Raw genomic sequence first — 18,865 nt, 5'->3', positions numbered from 1 at the left:
TTTACACCTCCTTTAGAAAAGCCCATAGGAGTGCCCCTAGTATTTTAAATATGGGTCTAATATTTTTAATTTGGCAGTAGGGGGAATAGAGATTTACACTTAACTAAAAGGTCTCTTTATCCCTTCTTAAATCACAAGTTTCACTTGCTGAAAAAAGTGAGATTCTGTAACAAGAAGAGTTATGAAAGTAATTACTAAGAGACTCAGTAGGGAGCTTGCGGTGGGAGCAGCAGTGAGGGTTGAGGACACCTTGCTGTGAAGCCTGCTTCCATCTGCTCCCCTCGTCCCCTTCCTCCCAGGCCCTAGTGGCACTGATGAAATGCCCATCTTCCTAACATTTCTGCCGAATTCACTTTGGGGTGAAAAGGGGCAGTGTGGATGGTGGCTCCAATTTTCACCTCTGAAACTGACATAAAAATCAGAAAAAGTAGTGAGTTGTGCTCAACAATCAAAATTGTTGAACTATTTGAAGGAAGAATTATTAAAAAGAAGTAGCAGCCTGTTATCAAATAGCTGATTCTTCTTCCAGTTCAAATGTGCTGTGTAGGTTTTCATCTTGTGTGTGGAGTTTGGTTTGGTGAGAGCTACTTTGAGACAAAAGAATAGACCAAATGTGGGTCATTTTAGTGCAGAGATGACTCAAACCACTAGGGTGTAAAAATTATGGGACTTCTGTGTGTGTGCTCAGTCGTCTCTGACTCTTTGTGTGACCCCACGGTCTATAGCCCACCAGGTTCCTCTGCCCATGGATTTTTCCCGGCAAGAATAGTGGAGTGCGTTCCCATTTCCTTCTCCAGGGTGTCTTCCCAACCCAGGGATCTAACCCACTTCTCTTACATCTCCTGCATTGGCAGGCAGATTCTTTACCACTAGCGCCACCTGGGAATTTAAAATGGGAATTTTAAGGAGACACATTTTTTTTTTAGCAATGTCAGATATATCAAGGAGCCAACTATAGCCTGAAGGATGCAGGCAGAAGGAATTGAGAGGGCTTTGGATGTTACCGTTATCAACAGACATTTGCAGAGGGTGACTGTGAAGCAGAGTCTGAGTCCTACTGTCATCATCCACACTGAAAGGTGGTAGAACATGCCTGATACTAAATAATAATACAGCATTATTTGGTATTGCTCAATGTCAAGTGAATGGTAGAGCTTGTATAAGAGTTCTGTTAGGATGTGTTAGGCAGAATGATGCTCCCCCCTTGAAGATGTCATGGTCTAATCCCCAAAACCTGTGACTGTGTTATATCGCATGACAAAGAAGAACAAGGTTCCTTATCCATTGATCTTGAGGTAACGTTATTTCGGATTATCCCAGAAGGCCCAATGTAATCAATAATAAGGAATCTATACATTGGAAAAGGGAAACAGAAGAAGTCAGAGATTTAAAGATGCTACATTGTTGGAGGAAGGGACCACAAGCCCAGGGAATGCAGGTGACCCCAAGAAGTTTAAAAGGGCAGGGAAACTGACACACCCCTAGAAACTCCAGATGGAATATAGCCAGGCACACACCTCGATTTTAGCCTAGTAAAACCTATTATAACTTTCTGTAAGATAATAAATACATCTTTGTTGTTTTAAGCCACCAAGTTTTAAGTTAATTTCTTACAGCAGTGATTGTTGTTCTTGTTGTTGCTTAGCCGCTCAGTCATCTCCAAATCTTTGCAGCCCCATGAACTGCAGCTTGTCTGGCTTCTCTGCCCTTCTCCATCTCCCAGAGCTTGCTCAAACTCATGTGCATTGAGTCAGCGATGCCATCCAACTATCTCGTTGTCTGTCATCCCCTTCTCCTCCTGCCTTCAGTCTTTATCAGCATCAGGGTCTTTTCTAATGAGTCGACCCTTCACATCAGGTAGCCAAAGTATTGTAGCTTCAGCTTCAGCATCAGTGATAGAAAACGAATACAAAAATGCTGAAGAGAAAGAAGAGTCACGGGTGGTTTCATGAAGAAGGTAGTCCTTGAGCCAGGCATGGAAGACAGTAAGAATAGTCATAACAGAATTAGAGTCATCAAGTTTGTGTTCCAGATACTGAGCTAAGCTCCTTATACCTTTTAGTTCATTTATCTGCACAAAAACTCTATGAAGATAAAATTCTTTCCCATGTGTAGATGAGAAAACTGAGGTTTAGAGAGGTTAGGTAACTTATGTAATCACTAATGTTCAGTACCAGTCACTCAGTTCAGTTCAGTTGCTCAGTCATCTCCGACTCTTCGCGACTCCATGGACCATAGCAGGCCAGGCCTCCCTGTCCATGGTCAACTCCCGGAGTTTACTCAAACTCATGTCCATTGAGTTGGTGATGCCATCCAACTATCTCATCATCTGCCATCCCCTTCTCATCCCGCCTTCAATCTTTCCCATAATCAGGGTGTTTTCAAATGAGTCAGCTGTTCGCATCAGGTGGCCAAAGTATTGGAGTTTCAGCTTCAACATCAGTCCTTCCAATGAACACCCAGGGCTGATCTCCTTTAGGATGGACTGGTTGGATCTCCTTACAGTCCAAGGGACTCTCAAGAGTCTTCTCCAACACCACAGTTCAAAAGCATCAATTCTTCAGTGCTCAGCTTTCTTTATAGTCCGACTCTCACATCCATACATGACTACTGGGAAGCCTATAGCCTTGACTAGATGGACCTTTGTTGGCAAAGTAATGTCTCTGCTTTTTAACATGCTGTCTAGGTTGGTCATAACTTTCCTTCCAAGGAGCAAGTGTCTTTTAATTTCATGGCTGCAGTCACCATCTGCAGTGATTTTGGAGCCCCCAAAATAAAGTCTGTCACTGTTTCCACTGTTTCCCCATCTATTTGCCATGAAGTGATGGGACCAGATGCCATGATCTTAGTTTTCTGAATGTTGAGTTTTAAGCCCACTTTTTCACTCTCCTCTTTCACTTTCATCAAGAGGCTCTTTAGCTCTTCTTCACTTTCTGCCATAAGAGTAGTGTCATCTGCATATCTGAGGTTATTGATATTTCTCCCAGCAATCTTGATTACAGCTTGTGCTTCCTTCAGCCCAGCATTTCTCATGATGTACTCTGCATAGAAGTTAAAAGGGTGACAGTATACAGCCTTGACATACTCCTTTCCTGATTTGGAACCAGTCTGTTGTTCCATGTCCAGTTCTAACTGTTGCTTCCTGACCTGCATACAGATTTCTCAAGAGGCAGGTCAGGTGGTCTGGTATGCCCAGCTCTTTTAAGAATTTTCCACAGTTTTTTATGATCCACACAGTCAAAGGCTTTGGCGTAGCCAATAAAGTAGAAATAGATATTTTTCTGGAACTCTATTGCTTTTTCCATGATCCAGTGAATGTTGGCAATTTGATCTCTGGTTCATCTGCCTTTTCTAAAACCAGCTTGAACATCTGGAAGTTCATGGTTCACGTATTGCTGAAGCCTGGCTTGGAGAATTTTGAGCATTACTTTGCTAGTGTATGAGGTGAGTGCAATTGTGTGGTAGTTTGAACATTCCTTGGCATTGCCTTTCTTTGGGATTAGAAGGAAAACTGATCTTTTCTAGTCCTGTGGCCACTGCTGAGTTTTCCAAATTTGCTGGCATATTGAGTGCAGCACTTTCACAGCATCATCTTTTAGGATTTGAAACAGCTCTACTGGAATTCCATTACCTCCACTAGCTTTGTTTGTAGTGATGCTTCCTAAGGCCCACTTAACTTCACTTTCCAGGATGTCTGGCTCTAGGTGAGTGATCACACCATCGTAATCATCTGGGTTGTGAAGATCTTATTTGTACAGTTCTTCTGTGTATTCTTGCCACCTCTTCTTAATATCTTCTGCTTCTGTTAGGTCCATACCATTTCTGTCCTTTATTAAGCCCATGTTTGCATGAAATGTTCCCTTGGTATCTCTAATTTTCTTGAAGAGATCACTAGTCTTTCCCATTCTACTGTTTTCCTCTATTTCTTTGCATTGATCACTGAGGAAGGCTTTCTTATCTCTCCTTGCTATTCTTTGGAACTCTGCATTCAAATGGGTATATCTTTCCTTTTCTCCTTTGCTTTTGGCTTCTCTTCTTTTCACAGCTATTTTTAAGGCCTCCTCAGACAACCATTTTGCTTTTTTGCATTTCTTTTTCTTGGGGATGGTCTTTATCCCTGTCTCCTGTACAATGTCACGAACCTCTGTTCATAGTTCATTAGGCACTCTGTCTATCAGATCTAATCCCTTAAATCTATTTCTCACTTCCACTGTATAATCCTAAGGGATTTGATTAGGTCATACCTGAATGGTTTAGTGGTTTTCCCTACTTTCTTCAATTTAAGTCTGAATTTGGCAATAAGGAGTTCATGACCTGAGCCACAGTCAGCTCCCGGTCTTGTTTTTCCTGACTGTATAGAGCTTCTCCATCTTTGGCTGCAAAGAATATAATCAATCTGATTTCGGTGTTGGCCATCTGGTGATGTCCACGTGTAGGGTCTTCTCTTGTGTTGTTGGAAGAGGGTGTTTGCTATGACCAGTGCATTCTCTTGGCAGAACTCTATTAGCCTTTGCCCTGCTTCATTCTGTACTCCCAGGCCAAATTTGCCTGTTACTCCAGCTGTTTCTTGACTTAGTCCCCTGTAATGAAAAGGACATCTTTTTTGGGTATTAGTTCTAAAAGGTCTTGTAAGTCTTCATAGAACCCTTCAACTTCAGCTTCTACAGCATTACTGGTCGGGGCATAGACTTGGGTTACCGTGATATTAAATGGTTTGCCTTGGAAATGAACAGAGATCATTCTATCATTTTTGAGAGTACATCCAAGTACTGCACTTCAGACTCTCTTGTTGACTATGATGACTACTCCATTTCTTCTAAGGGATTCTTGCACACAGTAGTAGATATAATTTGAGTTAAATTCACCCATTCCAGTCCATTTTAGTTCACTGATTCCTTAAATGTCAACATTCACCCTTGCCATCTCCTGTTTGACCACTTCCAATTTGCCTTGATTCATGGACCTAACATTCCAGGTTCCTATGCAATATTGCTCTTTACAGCATCAGACCTTGCTTTCATCACCAGTCACATCCACAACTGGGTGTTGTTTTTGCTTTGTCTCCATCTCTTCATTCTTTCTGGAGTTATTCTACCGACCTGGGGAGTTCATCTTTCAGTGTTCTATCTTTTTGCATTTTCATACTGTTCATGGGGTTCTCAAGGGAAGAATACTGAAGTGGTTTATCATTCCCTTCTCCAGTGGACCACATTTTGTCAGAACTGTCCACCATGACCCGTCCATTTTGGGTGGCCCTACACAGCATGGCTTAGTTTCATTGAGTTAGACAAGGCTGTGGTCCATGTGTTTAGATTGGTTAGTTTTCTGTGATTGTGGTTTCAGTATGTCTGCCTTCTGATGCCCTTTCTCAGTGCCTACCATCTTACTAGGTTTCTCTTACCTTGGACATGGGATATCTGTTCACGGCTGCTCCAGCAAAGCGCAGCAGCTGCTCCTTACTAGTCAGCTATTTGTTAATAGTACTAGTCACTAGTTCTAGTTAATAGCTGTCTTTTTAACCATAGATGGCAGCTGACATTTACTGAGTACTCAGAATGCACAGGCAAGGTTCTAAGGATGCATCTGTTATTACCTCATAGAATTCTCTCAGGATCTAGGGCACATAGTGATTTGTAATTTTTCTAAGGCATGGATTTATCTGACCAAGCAATACACCTGAATTGGAGAGGATGAGACAGGAACCAAAAATTGAGTCAAGACATCACCATCCAGGCAAGTGCTGATCATAACCTGAAATGTAGGCAAAAGCAGTGGGCATGGGAAGGAGAAAACAGATTCCAGAGGCAGTCTGCTTCTTTACTGAAGCCTAACTCATATGTTGACAAAACTTCCCTTCTGTCTCTGATTCCCCCTCCCTGTGATTAGTGTGCTGCCTTTGCATGAGTTGAGGCATTTAATAATTAGAATTAATGAAAGGCGTCAGTATTGGCAGTGCTGTCAATCAGACTTTTCCACTTATCCACAGAAGCATGGGCAGTGCTGTGTAAACATCACTCACAAAAGTCTTTCATTCCTTGGATTAAGAGACTAGTAACTTTCTTCAGTTCAAGAACAACAGATACATTGGGTTGGCCAAAAAGCTCATTTGGGTTTTTCATAAGCTGTTACAGAAAAATACAAACCAACTTTTTTGGCCAACCCAGTATATGTATTGAAAGTTTACCATTTAAAAGAACAATATACTAGTCACTTACAAATAGCGGTGAATAGGAGAGAAGCAAAAGGCAAAGGAGAAAAGGAAAGATATACTCATTTGAATGCAGAGTTCCAAAGAATAGCACGAAGAGGTAAGAAAGGCTTTGTCAACAATCAATGCAAAGAAATAGAGGAAAACAATAGAATGGGAAAGACTAGAGATCTTTTCAAGAAAATTAGAGATACCAAGGGAACATTTCATGCAAAGATGGGCACAATAGTATGGACCTAAAATAAGCAGAAGATATTAAGAAGAGGTGGCAAGAATGCAGAGAAGAACTGTACAAAAAAAAAAGATCTTCATGACCCAGATAATCACAACAGTGTGATCACTCAGGTAGAGCCACACATCCTGGCATGCGAAGTGAAGTGGGCCTTAGGAAGCATCACTACGAGCAAAGCTAGTGGAGGTGATGGAGTTCCAGTTGAGCTATTTCAAATCCTAAAAGACGATGCTGTGAAAGTGCTACACTCAATATGCCAGCAAATTTGAAAACTCAGCAGTGGCCACAGGATGGGAAAAAGTCAGTTTTCCTTCCAATCCCAGAGAAAGGCAATGCCAAAGATTGCTCAAACTACTATTCTAGTGCAAAGAATCCTCACAATTGCACTCATCTCACATGCTAACAAAGTAATGCTCAAAATTCTCCAAGTCAGGCTTCAACAGTACATGAATCGTGAACTTCCAGATATTCAAGCTGCTTTTAGAAAAGGCAGATGAACCAGAGATCAAATTGCCAACATCTGTTGGATTATCAAAAAAGCAACAGAGTTCCAGAAAAACATCTATTTCTGCTTTATTGACTATGCCAAAGTCTTTGACTGTGTGGACCACAACAACTGTGGAAAATTCTGAAAGAGATGGGAATACCCCAGACCACTTGACCTGCCTCTTGAGAAATCTGTATGCAGGTCAGGAAGCAACAGTTAGAACTGGACATGGAACAACAGACTGGTTCCAAATCAGGAAAGGAGTACGTCAAGGCTGTATACTGTCACCCTGCTTATTTAACTTCTATGCAGAGTACATCATGAGAAATGCTGGGCTGGATGAAGCACAAGCTGAAATCAAGATTGCCAGGAGAAATATATCAATAACCTCAGATATGCAGATGACACCACTCTTATGGCAGAAAGTGAAGAAGAACTAAAGAGCCTCTTGATGAAAATGAAAGAGGAGAGTGAAAAAGTTGGCTTAAAACTCAACATTCAGAAAACTAAGATCATGGCATCCGGTCCCGTCACTTCATGGCAAATAGATGGGGAAACAGAGGAAACGGTGACAGACTATTTTGGGGGACTCCAAAATCACTGCAGATGGTGACTGCAGCCATGAAATTAAAAGACACTTGCTCCTTGGAAGGAAAGTTATGACCAACCTAGACAGCATATTAAAAAGCAGAGACATTACTTTGCCAACAAAGGTCCATCTAGTCAAGGCTATAGGCTTCCCAGTAGTCATGTATGGATGTGAGAGTCGGACTATAAAGAAAGCTGAGCACTGAAGAATTGATGCTTTTGAACTGTGGTGTTGGAGAAGACTCTTGAGAGTCCCTTGGGCTGCAGGGAGATCCAACCAGTCTGTCCTACAGGAAATCAGTCATGGGTGTTCATTGGAAGGACTGATGTTGAAGCTAAAACTCCAATACATTGGCCACCTGATGTGAAGAACTGACTCATTTGAAAACACCCTGATTATGGGAAAGATTGAAGGCAGGATGAGAAGTGGGCAACAGAGGATGAGATGATTGGATGGTATCACTGACTGAATGGAACTGAGTTTGAGTTAACTCCGGGAGTTGGTGATGGACAGGGAGGCCTGGTGTGCTGCAGTCCATGCCGTCTCAAAGAGTCAGACAGGACTGAGCAACTGAACTGTACTGAAGTGAACTGATATTAGTCACTGTGGGAGTCTCAAAAGTGGCTAAAAATCAGTTTGGAAGTACACCTGAACAAAGTGTGGAATTTTAATTAGAAAGAGGAGGTGACTAGGTGTTAGCTGGTGTCAGTAATTTGTATAATGAATCCTGGATTCATTCCTAGTAAACATATTTGTCATTTTCTCAGGAAATGGCATTTAAAGATTTTAGGAAAGCCTCTGAAACTCTCATCTGAGATATGTAAAATTCCATCCATGTACTATTGAGGAGAACCAGTTTTGCCATCTTTTAAAGAGTCATTAGAGTAAGATTTGTGAACCCTGAGTATCTTCTCTCTTCTCATGGAGGAATTCAGTGTTTTATTTATTCTGTTTGCCATAAGGTGCAAAGAATTCTTCTTCAGAACATGTAGATCTTTCAGTTAATACTGACTGGCATTGATCATTCTTTAAAATAACATAAAGTATTCATATATACTTCCAAGCTGGAGTGTGTAAGTAATGTTTGGAAGTCTGATGCGGAATCCCTTCACAGATAATAGTCATTCTAAAGAGAGATATTAGCACTCCAGTATGAAATACAAGAGAGATTCCTACTCTGTTTTGAGTGTGTCAGTGTATTTTCACTCCTGGGGACTGAGTCTTCCCACAAATTTCAAAGAATGACCTAGGATCTTTTGTTGCCCACTTGAGCTAGTAATATAAGTCCTGACCCAATGGGGTTTGATTTTTCTCTCTAGTTAATTGATTAGAGCCAGATTCTCAAAGCCCACATTTCTTAGAGTAGATTCTACTAAGTTCTGAGTTGGCTATTCTTCTTTTAATCAAAGCAAAAGAGGACATCTGCATTTTTGTTATATTCATTTCAAAATGTTATACTATTAGATTCAGAATCACCCTGAATAATTAGCAGTAGTAGAATCTGTCTCTCCATTTCCAAAAAGCTGTCCCTGCCAGTATAAGGGCCTATTTCTACAGTGGTGGTATACCATATAAATATATAAACATTGGGATCCTGAATGTCCAGATTACTTAGGACCAGGAGTCATCATGGCAGGAAGATTTGGTCATCTGGAGCTCTCAGACCGGTGGAAGCTTCCCAGCCTGTCCTGACTCTTGGCTCTCTTGCCCATTGTCTCCTCAGTTGTCCCTACAAGACCCACACATACAGAGTCTTGAACACCCTTTGCACCAGTTCTGCCTATGTTCTGCCTTTGTTGTTCTTTCAGGGTGTTCTTCCATTTCCTCAGTGAGCTTTATTAACCAGGAGATGTGGATGAGTGGGAGCAGGAAGTCTAAGGTCTCTCTGTCTCTTGCATGGCGTGTATGTGTGTGTGTGTGAGAGAGAGTGAGTGACTTAAACCTACAAAGCTGCACACTTTCACACAGCCATCCAGCCATGCCAACCTGGGCCCCTGGAGCTAGTGCATTGTCCACAGGAAATGTGCAGCGTTGGGTAACTAAATTTTAGAGTTAGGCCATTCTTTTTTTGAATTTATTTTTAATTGAGGATAGTTGCTTTGTAATATTGTGTTGGCTTCTGCCAATGAAAATCAAAACTACAATGGGGTATCACCTCACACTGGTCAGAATGGCTATCTTCAAAAAAAAAAATCTACAAACAATAAAAACTGGAGAGGGTGTGGAGAGAAGGGAACCCTCTTGCACTGTTGTTGGAAATGTACATTGATGCAGCCACTAGGGAGAACAATATGGAGATTTCTTCAAAAATTAGGAATAAAACTACCATATGACCCAGCAATCCCACTACTGGGCATATACCCTGAGAAACCCATAATTGAAAAAGGCCATTCTTATTTTCCATAGCTCTTTTCTTTGTGGAAATGGTGAAGCTTTGGACTAGTAAATTATCTAAGTATGTAAAGATTTGGGAAGCCTTTGCAAGTATTTTCTCTCATAATTATTTAAAACTTAGAACTCTGAAAAATTGGGGGGAATATGCCAAAGAATACTTGATTTGAAATAAATAGAAACCATACGCTTAAAGCACTGTATGTAGTCAAGATGAAGTGTCCATGTTTGCTATAGATCTGTTCTCATTTTTCTTAAGGGAATTTTAATCCAAATGTTTTATTATCATTGGCAAGATCCAGATTCTGAATCTACCCTCAGTGCTTTGTTTTGTTCAGTCTCAGCTTTTGGATCAAAATAACCACTTATTATTTTGCCAGAAATTCAGCATTAACACTAATGTATTTCTTGACAATTACACAATAGTGTCGGCTGTCATGAGAATTACTTTGCTTAAAATAAGTATAGTAAAATGCAGACACACAACATGCACACAGTATATATTTATATGTTTTCAAGCTAAAAGATGGCTTATGGAAAAAATGTGAAGTCCAGTTATTTGTGTATTTTAAGAAAAAAGCTGAAGCCAAGAACATGAATCTTAATTTGTTTTCCATTGCCAAGAGCCAAGATGGGGGAATACTTTAAGTAATGGATCATTTACCCTTACCCTCAAATTATCAAATATATGGGTCTTAAGAGTAACATATTATAAGCACTGTGTATGCATATTTATGTGGAAATGTAACATGTGTACACTAAGAGTGAATTTGGGAGGAAACGTTTAAAATGTCCTCCAACAGATTATCAAGTTATCTTCTCCAATTTTAATTACTTCTCCACAGGGAAGTACAGTGGGAAGGTATTTGTATTTTCTTAGAGCAGAAAGTATTAGAATGTTGGTAGAATTTCCTGTTTTAAGCAAGAATGGAGAACTATGAGCCATTTGCTTCCTGAATGGCTGCATTCCAGCTGTGCAGACTGATCACAGCACATCTGCCAATCAGAACAGGCCCTGGAGGGAACCCTGGAGGCTGAGTCTTGTTTACATGCATTGTGACTCTGTTTCTCCCCTCCTCCTGTGTGTTGTATGACTAGGAAGATGTGTAGGGGAATTCGCTATTACGTGCCTAAATGAGCTGTATGAAAACTAAGACACCAGCCACAGCAAATTGTATTACGGGCAGACTTAGCTCATCATAGTTACAGGTAAGAGCTATCACTTTGTTATGAGGATAGCTGATGTGCATCTAGTTTCTGGCTTTACTTTGAGACAGTATGCTTTACTTTTGTTAGCAAAACTAACAGGCTAAAAGCTGAAGAGGAACAGTAAAAAATGGTTTAACGTGTGCGCTGTATTCGTGACTTGAAATTTTGTAGTACTCAACAAATGAAAAACTAGATTTTTATTTAGAGGAGGGGTAAACTAAGTTAAATTAAAAGTTTTAAAAGTGGCAGTAACACTAAGTCACTGTGTAGAGAAATTGGAACCAGAAGCGTATTAACCTCATGTGTTTGGGAGAGCCTTAGCTAAACAAATATGTTTTATTGTGGGTCTTTCTCCTTGTCAGCTTTTCAGAGGACAGTATCTTCCTGTGTGCTAACTCCTTGGTTTAAAAAGACATTTTTTTTTTATTAAGTACCCATTCAGAAAGAATTTGTATTTAACTATGTAAATCTGATTCATTTTCTTCCATAATTTTCTCATAAAATTTCTTCAGAATTTTTAGAGAATGTTTTCGTTATCTTTATGCTGCTGCATCAGCAGTAAAATTAAGGGGGGAAGAAAGGATTCCAGTCTAATCTTTGTTTAGCCACTAAATCATATCATGTTAGTGTTAATTCAGAAGATAGTTTCAAAAACTACCTTTTGATAATCTTGCATAGGATTTTTAAAAGTCATTCTATAAGATTTTATTGTGGTTTTACCCGTTGCTTACTTTCTTCTTCTTTTTTTTTTTTTTTTTTTTTACCCATTGCTTTCTGTTGTTAGTTTTTCATTAACACTGCTATCTTGCTACTTCATTTATTTTTAAGCACGTACTGAAGGAAAAATCATTAGTCAAAAAAAAAAAGGACAACCTGTGGGTTTTGTGGTTCTTTCTCTTATATATAATAGTCTTCAGGTTGATGAAGCACATTTTAGAGTAGTATGTAGAGGCGCTTTTAAAAATGTCTAGCAGCTAGGCTTTGGCCTCTTATTCTGTAGCAGGATTTCTCCATTTTAACACTGTTGACATTTTTGGTGAGATTATTCTTTGTCGTAGTGGTTAGTAGCATCCCTGGTCTCTGCCCACCAGACGCCAGTATCTCCTTCCTCCTGAACTGTGACAACCAGAGACTATTTCCTGGCGTTGCCAGGTGTCCCCTTGGGGAGGAGGAGCAGAATCGCCCCTGGTCGAGAACCACCGCCCTGTAGCCCTTTAGACCCAATTTTCTGTGAAACATGGAAATCCAACTTCTGAAAAGTTCTGGGTGATAGAGAGTTAAGGAGGAGGCTGTACTGGTCTCAGTGTATTTGCAGATGTAGCTGACTGCTCATTTCTTTCCCCTCCCCATCCTGTTAGAAGCTTTTGCCAACCATGATTCATGGAATGATTTTTTTGAGCTGAGTAATTTGTGGCTTTTCAGTTTCCTTACTTTCTTTCCTTAGCTAAACTTGTTTTGGTTTTAGCAAAGTGTTTAAAACAGCAAAGATCTTTGAAAATGAAATAATACATGTAATGATATATTTTCTAAGTAGATGATTTTTAACAAACTGTAAAAACTTTATATGCCTGTCCTTCTTTGTATCTTTCATAACTCCTCTGTCAGACAAATCCTCTCAACTCTGAAGGAGAGCCTTATGTAGGGGAAGACACAGCAACCTTTGAACAGTCCTTTGTGAAATCTGATGGTATGGCAGCTGGTATTTAAGAACTTCTTTTCTAAGACTTCTAAAGAGCATTTTAAAAATGTAATTGTCTTCTTTCTTTACAGATCGAAACGAACGAAATAAACCAGAGCATCGTTCTTCAAGGTATGAATTTATAGTTATAGTATTTAATAACTCTGTATATAGCTTCTCTTTTAGGAAATATTATTTGGAAGAAGTGCAAGTGTACCTTTTTGAAACACTGTATATTTGAATCTTCCATGGCCCTCAGGCGTCACAAGGGAAATACTGTTCATTCTCAGAACAAACATTCTTTAAAAAGTACTGACTACCTGGAAGACATGTTTTATTTTGAGAATTTGTGTCAGTGACAGGTATATTTTCACAGAAAATTATTTTATCCCTGTTTCTTTTCTTTTGTGGTTTATTTCCCTCCACTTTCTTTAATTGGTATTTTTATAAACATGTACTGCTTTTTTTTTTCTAATTATGTATAAAGCTAGCATGGGTTTATAGAAATTTAAAAATTATTTTTTAAAGTGGAAATCATTTAAGAAAACAGTGTCTTTCATCAACTGGAAATGGCAGGCTACTGCTAAAAATTTGATGTAATTAATTCTTCCTAGAGCTTATCAGTATATATATATATATATATATATTCCAGTTGAATTCTTTAAGTTCTCACTAGATATTTTTGAATGGCCAGGAAGATTCTATCCCTTCAGCCTCTTATTCATGCTGAGAAGTGTGTCTTATGAGATCTTCACCAACACTGAAGAGTGTTTTTTGAAATCCTTGTATACATATGGGATGGTGGTAGCTCAGATGATAAAGAATCTGCCTGCAATGTGGGAGACCCGGGTTCAATCTCTGGGTTGGGAAAATCCCCTGGAGAAGGGAATGGAAACCCACTCCAGTATTCTTTCCTGGAGAATCCCATGGGCAGAGAGGCCTGGGGGGTACAGTCCCTGGGATCACAAGGAGTTGGACATAACTGAGCAACTAACACTTGTCAAACTTATATGTGGAAAATTGTCTAACTTCCACTCTCTAGGCAAGAATGACAGATCTTTTTTTATTTTCTTAACCTAGTTCTGTGAAGGATTGTAACTTTTTAGTATCATTTTCACCTTATTCCACATTTCATCACTTTTTCTTTGCATTTTATATTGTGATAGTGTTATTAGTCACTTAGTCGTGTCTGACTCTTTGAGACCCCTTGGATTGTAACCCACCAGACTCCTCTGTCCATGGAATTCTCCAGGCAAGAATACTTGAGTGGGTTGCCATTTCCTTCTCCAGGGGATCTCCCCAACCCAGGGGTCGAACCCAGATCTCCTGCAGTGCAGACAGAGTCTTTACCATCTGAAGCACCAGGGAAGCTCCAGTACATTTTGCAGAGATTGTCAATCAGAGTAAGTTACTGAGATCTAATCTGGGAGGAAAATACAGCTAAGTACTTGGGATGTGAGGTGTTTTTTTGGGGAAGGAGTATAATTCACATACATTAAAATTCACTCTTTTTGGTGTATGATTCTATGAGTTTTGACAAACACGTACAGTTAGATAGCCATAATCACAGAAAAGGATGTAAGTGATTTTTTTAATACTTAAAAAATAATAGAAAAAAAGAATGTAAGAGGACTTTGACAGCATGCTTGACTGTGAGGGACATAAAGTTGAAAGGGTAAAAAATACTTAGGATGATAAAATCAGGATCCTGACATACTGAAGGTTTGATTGAATTAAGCAATATGAGTTTTAATTGGAACAAATGTAAATCCTTACCCCTATGGCTAAAAGATCAATGGAGCGTGAAGCAGTAGGGGAGAGGTGACTTAGCAATATTTTTGAAAAAACCTTGAGGATTTAATTCTTCATAAATTCATCATGAGGGGAGTTCCCTGGTGGCCTAGGGGTTAGGATTCTGGGCTTTCACTGCCATGGCCCAGGTTCAGTCCCTGATAGTGAACTGAAATCCCTCAAACTCCACAGCATAGCCAACAAGAACAAAATAAATAAATAAATCCATTCATTAAGAGTCAAAAATTTCATGTTGTTGCCTCCACCGCCTCCCAAAATGTCAGCATTGATTTAATTATGCTGAAAGACCTAGAATGTCCAGTATAAGAAAAGTGATAGCTCTAGACCACACTTTTTATATGCTATTCAATTCTGGGCCCACAAGGCTTTGAGAAATTGAAGTGTGCGTAGAACTGGCTTTGTCGATATTACTTGAGGTACTTAAAGGCAGAATCCTATGATCTACTCCAGAGATTCTCATTCCGTGGATGTGGAGTGAGGAGATCATGGGAATCTGTATATTAAAGAAGTGGCGAGTGAGTCTGATGGAGAGCCAGGTTGGGAACCACTGGGATAGAAGACCACAGCTGAGTTGTTGGGAGAGGGGAAGTGAAAGAGAAGAGCTGGGTAGAAGTCAAAGCTAAGTCACAGAAAGACTTGTTTAAGGAACTGGGAGAAGTTAGCCATGGTTTGGAAGTTTGGGAAGGGGTATAAGACAGAAATAACTGGATTCAAACACCTGAAGGGCTGTAGAAGAGACTAGCAAAATTGTTCTCATAATTGCTGTTCCCAGCATTAGCTCCCAATTGCTAGGAAGAACCAGGGAGCCTCGGAGGAATAGCTAATTCCAGATCCTGGGAAAGGGAAAGTCCGGGTAAGCCTGGACCCTACTGATAGGAAGGTAGGAAGTGCTCAACCATTGGGGTCATGTCAAAAAGACCTAGGAGGCAGCTTCAAGAGGCTCCCATTGGCCAAATCGGGCAATTCGAGTAGCAAAAATTTTAAATGACAATAGATTCTAACAGTGATTTTTTTTAAATCCATGTAGAAGAAGAAATACTTAAGTTTTTAATTATAAAAGGAAAAATGTACCTTTGTCAATGAAGAGCTCTGGTAATCACATTGTTGATCAAGTGGCCAACTTGTATACCTGTCACCATCTGTCTCGCTCTCGGGTGAGACAGCCTGACATTCTGTGACTCCAGTGCACATAGATGTCATTTATGTAATAGGAACCCTGGCCAAGAAAAGGTAATATGAAACATACAAAAAGGCTAAAAAGATATTTTAGATTTTAAAAGACTATGGTTGTTGTTGTTGTTTTTTTTAATCTGGAATTTTAAAATCTTAGATTAAAGAAAAAATGCTTTGGGGATAATTAAGAAAATTTAAATATGAACCTTATTTTAGATTTTTTTGTTAATATTTCTGATTAGGTGTATATAGGAAAGCTGTTATGTGAGAGAATGTCCTTATTCTTAGGAGATGTAAGCAGATATATTAGAGGCGACACAGGCTTATGTTTACAGCATACTCTCAAATAATTCATGAACATTAAAAAACAGAGATATAACAGTAAATACAGGAAAATATTAATAATTGGTAAATAGATGAAACGTATATATGGATGTTCACTGTACTATTCCTTTAGCTTTTCTGTAGACTTGAAATTTTCACAACAAGAAGTAATAGAGGAGGGAATCTGGAGAAGGGGATGGCAACCCACTCCAGGATTCTAGCCTGGAGAATCCCCATGGACAGAGGAACCTGGCGGGCCACAGTCCACGGGGTCACAGAGAGTTGGACATGACTGAGCAACTAAGCATACACAGTACAGTGGAGGGAATTGTTCTATATGTTCTGTGTTGTCCTGGGGGTAAAATATACATCTGTGGGTACAAAGTTGAGAGAGTAGATTTCTGCAAAATGTGAGGAAGGATTTCCAGATGTAGCAGGTCAAGGATGGAATGGCATCTGTGGGGGACACTGTCAAGGAAAAACTGGACAAGCTAGTGGAGGGGATAAAATGGAGAAGTTTCATGCACAGAATCATGATTCTAGACGGCTCCAGCCCGTGCTCATTCAATAGTCGATAATATTTGTTGAGAGGCCCTAATCCAGGCTCAGGACACAACAGAAAACAAGGGAAGGTCTCCAGCTTTGTGGAGCACAGAGTGCCCATTGTTTGGGATTTACATTCCCCATCGGTCACGTCAGGATCCGAGTCGTCCTAGTTCTACTTCAGGCAGTGCTTGTGGTGCTTGGCCTCCAACCTCTAATTTATACTTTCAGGCTCTCCAGGACTGTGAGACTGGTCTTGGTAACCCTAGCAATTAGCACATGCCTGGTTCACAGTAAGCACTTAATAAACAAATGTTGGAATAAACATCAGATGTAGTTCAAAGAGAGACAAGGAATGCCAATATTTTTCCTTGCTGACTGGAAAGAGCCTGACTCTCAAAAGCTTGCCCATGAGTGCTGTTAAGTGCTTGTCACTACAGCAGCGAGGAGTACACCCTATAAGAAAGAAGCGTTTTCCAGGAAAGGCCAATGTCCTCTGTCTGAGGCGTCTGCCGAGACTGGCAGTGACCTGCGCTTCCCCTGCTGTCCTTAGTTGAGCAGGGCCACCCTGCCAGTCCATCAACCAGATTAATACCTGCTGCATCAACAGGGCAGAGGGGAGAAAATATAAACAAAAGTCACTTAATTTTGGTGTGCTTTTTGGTTCTCCTCAGGCCACTTGGCAGCAAGAACATGGGCTCAATGCCCAGCATGCATAAGAGAGATGCATTTCTTTGGTTTGTGTTTTTATAAGGCCAAATACTCCTATAGCTTTCACAGTGAGAGGTGAATAAATCTGGGACGGCTGCCTGTTCTTTCATTTCAGTGCTGAAATAAAAAGGAAAGTAAAACTTTTGTCAAGTTAAAGGAAAAGTTTTATTAGGTATAGGTCAACACTAAGACCCCAAGCTAAAAAAAGCGTCACTTAAGCATTTCAGAGAGGCTTGCTGGGTGCTTTTTGATTGGTTTGTTTTGTAGAAGTCAGAAATATCTGAATTCTTGTCTTTTCCTTGTTAGTTTAAATATACCATTTCCCAAATTGATGTCCCGTGGAACTTTCTTTGTAGGATATTAATCAGTATGTAAAAAGTAAACAATTACTGCATGCAAAAATTTGAAAATGGTGAGTTAACAAAATTAGACATATTTCTTTACTGAGGGTCTTTGATATACTGAAATGCATTATAAAGCTCCAAGTCAGAAACTTATTACAGAGGATTTTTTAAATTTGTCTGAATTTATAACTTCCTTTCCCAGACACAGGTACTAATAACATCTAGAAAAATGTACTATGGAATGGCAGTTGGGAAACTAATTGAGAGGGAAGTAGGAGCTAAAGATAATAAAGAAAGTTAAGCCCTGTAGTAATCAGTGCCAGCAATGGAAAATTAGGAACTTTTTTTTACCACCCCAGCAGGTCTGAATAATAGGTCCCGATGACTTATGGCAACTGAAAAATAAGCTACTTTGTCTTAAATGTTTTACGTACTGCAAGGAAATAATTTATAGCAGAAAAAATAAGAAGGCAGCAAAACAGAGAACCCTTAATCTATTTCTCAGAAATTATCATTTTAATCTTAGTCTTTTTTAAAGCCTTTGATATCTGTTTATAAAGTTTGATGGAATTTCAGTAAAATTCACAAAAATTATTTAAAAATTAGACAAAAATAAAATTTTCTAAAATTTATCAGGAGGAATAAGAATAACCAACTTTGAAGATCCAAACTGGGAGATGCACTCTTGCAAGCGATTAAGACTGTTTTGTCAGTGGAGAAAGAGGTCGAGGGAACAGAAGGGAGAGCCCAGCAAAGATACACATGGGCTTCCCAGGTGGCGAGAGTGGTATATAGGACCTGCCTGCTAATGCAGGGGACATTAGAGATGTGGGTTCTATCCCTGGGTCGGGAAGATCCCCGATGGAGGAAATGGCTCCCCGGCTCCAGTATTCTCGCCAGGAGAATCTCATGGACAGAGGAACCTGGCCAGCTCCAGCCCATAGGGTCACAAAGAGCTGGGTACGAATGAGCGTCTGAGCACATCGTGCACAGTCCGTCAGGCACTGTGAAGGAGCTGGCGATACAGGTCCGGGGGGAAAGTGCACATGTCAACAAGTGGTGCGAGAACAATTGATTACCTCTATTAAAAAAAATTCTAAATGGTTTGCTTTATTTTAGCATGTGAGGTAGAATCTAAATACATAAAAGTAAAACATTTTGAGG

The 18,865-nt window shown here is 39.8% G+C and overlaps 1 protein-coding gene across 8 annotated transcripts in view; it reads left to right on the top strand.

Annotated features, from left to right (window-relative positions):
- The window catches only part of SH3D19 (SH3 domain containing 19), a 196,659-nt gene that overhangs the window by 80,564 nt on the left and 97,230 nt on the right, over window positions 1-18,865 (top strand). For 4 of the 8 annotated variants that reach the window (XM_043902595.1, XM_043902594.1, XM_043902592.1 and 1 more), the window contains exon 2: window positions 12,887-12,926. In XM_043902595.1, the coding sequence (XP_043758530.1) occupies window positions 12,887-12,926 (40 nt within the window). Of the gene's footprint in view, window positions 1-10,929; window positions 11,117-12,525; window positions 12,804-12,886; window positions 12,927-18,865 lie in introns of those variants that run through there. The other 4 variants (XM_043902596.1, XM_043902599.1, XM_043902597.1 and 1 more) reach the window with 4 other exon arrangements.

The sequence above is a fragment of the Cervus elaphus genome, chromosome 5 (genome assembly GCF_910594005.1).
Source record: "Cervus elaphus chromosome 5, mCerEla1.1, whole genome shotgun sequence".
NCBI classification, from domain to species: domain Eukaryota; kingdom Metazoa; phylum Chordata; class Mammalia; order Artiodactyla; family Cervidae; genus Cervus; species Cervus elaphus.
Note: the sequence above shows the minus strand (reverse complement) of the source record. Positions and strands in the feature narration are given on the sequence as shown.